Below are 3194 nucleotides of genomic sequence, written 5' to 3' on the forward strand. Positions count from 1 at the left end.
TGCAAATAACCAACGATAGAGAAATTGAACATCACTCTTTTCTTTGCATGATTTCCCAGCAACTTAGAAAGAAAATAGTTCTTGTAACAAATTATGTTTCATCATTTTGAGAAATCGCAAAAAGCCTCGCTTATCGATGCATTGATGACAAATAGAAAAAAGTTATTTACAAGCCTACGAGTAGGCCAACGAATGATCTTCTATCTGTAATGCCGAAAATGAAGCACCCAACCCATTCAAATTTGCTGATATAGTATTGTTTTTCAGATAGTAATCAGGACCTCTCATAGTGAACAGCAGCATTATAATGAACTCTGCCATTCTGTCAAAGAAAGGTGTCTCTGTAAATAAGTGAAGCAAGAACTAGCATGACCAATACCTGCCCATCCAATATGATGCAAAGGCCATCCACGGGTTCACCTTCACGGGCGACATAATCACCAGGTTCTGCAAAATACCACCATGAAAACAAGATGCATAAATCAACTTGACCCCACACCACAATCAATGAATACAAAATCACCACCACTCCAGGTAAGCGCATACACCGAAGAGTCAAGGGCTAAACAACATCTAGTTAATAGGTACGCACTGAAATGCAGCGCCCAGTTTTTTAGCAGCCTAATTTGCATGCAGTTGCTCTCGATGGTTAAAATTTTCTATTTATGCAGATCGCAACGCCAGTGCAGAATCATGAGATGCATACAGAATCATGTGCGCGGTTTGAAGTACAGTGAACTAATACAAATCATGGGAGTCACATCAGACATCACTGACCGACACAGAGAGCATCCTTCAGTACAGAGTACTCTGAACTGAGGCAAGCCAGATTTAGGCTGCGCTCGCCTGAACCAGGCAAGCCCGGTGGGCCGACCGGTCGATCTAGGGGGCGCTACAGCACAAGGACGGGGGGCGGCGCGCGCGACTCACCGTAGTGCTTGACCTGGACGGCCTCGGCGATCCTGCGGATGGAGGAGCCGGGGAGGCACTGCAGGAGCGGCACCTGGCCCAGGAACTCCGTCACTGCACACCAACGGGAATCGTCCCCAGAATTAGCCACAGTCGCTCCCAAATCCGGCAGGCTCGCCGCTGCCTTACCTTGTTCCCGGTCCATCGGCGGAGGCGTCGGCGGCGCTCGGCGGGTGGGAGGGGGGCAGCAGCAGCAGCACCGGGGCAGCGAGGCAGCTGCGGTTCCGGGAAGGCGGACAATAAATAAAAATCTCGAATTTAAAAGCGATTGGGATTTGGCAGGGTCGGGAATTTGTGGGGAGGACGAGGCGAGAGGAACGTATACCTGCTCGGGTTTTTTTATATATTTTTTCCACACGTGAGAGGTGTGGACGCGTGACGGGGCTGGAGTCGCTGGAGTGCTCTCTCAGTGGCGTGTGGGCCAGAGGACAAAATATATGTGGGGTAGCCGAGATGTCGACGACAAACGGTTGCCCACGCTGACCCGAATTGATGATGGGGAATCGTTATGCATGTGCGCTTTACTGGAATGCTTGTCTCGTCGGGCATCTCTTCAACCGTTTGATGCTCGTATAATCACACTATTAGGACATCTCCAACGATAATCCGTAAAAAACAATCCGTATCTGTCCGCGGATAGGGGATCAGTCCATGGATACAGATGCGGAAGGCTGCATCCAATAATATTCATATATATTTGGGCAACAATACGAAAAAACCAGACGAAATTCATTCAAACTGGATAGATTTTATTCAAATTCAAATATAATTCACATAAACAGATGATATTTCGACCGTTTTACTAAAACTATATTAAAAAACACTAAACTCTATATTGAACGATCACCTCGTAAGCATGACCACCCTGTCCTGCCGCACGGCCGTTGGCGTCCATGCCGCCATTGTCGTCCCTCCAGTAGCGTAAGGATGCCAAAGGGCCGCAATAGCCTTGTTCGACAGCTATCTGACGCTCGCGTAGGGCTTAAATAGGCGCAGCCAAGCCAGGCGGAGGGGCGGCTAGCCCGCTTCAATGCGGCCCATCTGCCGGAGTTGGTTTCTCAGGACGCTACGAAGCCCGAGAGGTCGCGTCCGTCTGCGCCGCCTTCCCGTCCGGTCAATCACGAGCATCAATGCTGGCCGCTGCATGTTGTGAGCCGGCATGAAATGCGACGCGACAAGCGACGTGACGTATGGGGTGGGCCAGGGCGGTCATACGTGGGCTTGGAAATGGTCCGGGCGCCCGCAAAGCCCCCACGTTTGTCTCTAGTTTGTGGGAGAAAACACATCCGGATCTCTCGGCAGGGCGATACAGGCCCGCGTTGGATGGCTTCCGTCATCCGGTCAGCCGTCAGCGTGGTCCGGACGTATGCAGGCGGTTTGAGGGTCGGTGTTGAAGATTCCCTTACTCCTTCCGTAACAATCATTCAGTCGTGCAAGTGAAAGGCAATAATGATGATATTCGATGAGCTAGCCATGGCAAGGAGAAACTGGTATGAAATCGACTTGTCTTGTCTGTGTAAATATGTTTAACCTAGTGCCCATGATTCAGGCCGTTATGATTAAACATGTTTGCAATGACAATTAGAGATTATAGTTTCTCATGCTATGCATAAGTAGCTGGGAGTTCATAATGATTTATCTTGGATATCAAAATAGCGTTAGAATCATTGCGATATGGTATAATAACATGGTATCCTATGAATGTTCGAGTGGCTTGACTTGGTACATGTTCATGCATGTAGTTGAATCAAAACCAACATAGCCTCTATAATGTTCATGTTCATGGTGTTCATATCCTACTCATGCTAGTGTCCAATGTTACTTATGCATAATGCCTGGTCATGATCGTTGTTGCTCTCTAGTTGTCCGCTTCCCAATCTTAAAGTTGCTAGCCTTTGAGTGGGGATTCTGCTTGTACATCAAAAACCTTGAACCCAAAGTTATTCCAGATGAGTCCACCATACCTACCTATATACGGTATTACCCTGCCGTCCTAAGTAAATTTGCATGTGCCACCTCTAAAAACTTCTAGAAAAATTATCAGTTTTGTGTGTCTGGATCGTTCATGGAACGACAAGAGGTGGTCGATATCTTTCGTGCTAACCATGTTATCCTCAAATCGAGTGTTTATTCACTCACCATCAAACGAGGAAATGGGCGGTAATGGGGATTTCCAGTCCCTAACTCAAAAATGCAAATATTAAACGAAACTCCCCCGGGACTGT

The 3194-nt window shown here is 47.9% G+C and overlaps 1 protein-coding gene across 1 annotated transcript; it reads right to left on the reverse strand.

The window, feature by feature from the left end:
• Window positions 1-77: 77 nt before the first annotated feature.
• Window positions 78-1233, reverse strand: LOC125531659 (acyl-CoA hydrolase 2-like). Its single transcript, XM_048695979.1, has 3 exons — window positions 1099-1233; window positions 931-1023; window positions 78-447 (listed from the first exon to the last, which is right to left on the reverse strand). The coding sequence occupies exons 1-3, from the start codon at window positions 1112-1114 to the stop codon at window positions 326-328; spliced, it is 231 nt and encodes a 76-aa protein (XP_048551936.1). The 5' UTR covers window positions 1115-1233; the 3' UTR covers window positions 78-325.
• Window positions 1234-3194: the final 1961 nt, after the last annotated feature.

The sequence above is a fragment of the Triticum urartu genome, unplaced genomic scaffold (genome assembly GCF_003073215.2).
Source record: "Triticum urartu cultivar G1812 unplaced genomic scaffold, Tu2.1 TuUngrouped_contig_7772, whole genome shotgun sequence".
In the NCBI taxonomy this organism is placed as follows: domain Eukaryota; kingdom Viridiplantae; phylum Streptophyta; class Magnoliopsida; order Poales; family Poaceae; genus Triticum; species Triticum urartu.

What these genes read in the sequence shown, in the direction of transcription:
- LOC125531659 (XM_048695979.1), bottom strand. An exon ending in CGTCCAGGTCAAGCACTACG is followed by an intron (nt 448 to 930) that starts GTGAGTCGCGCG and finishes GGTATTTTGCAG; the next exon opens with AACCTGGTGATTATGTCGCC.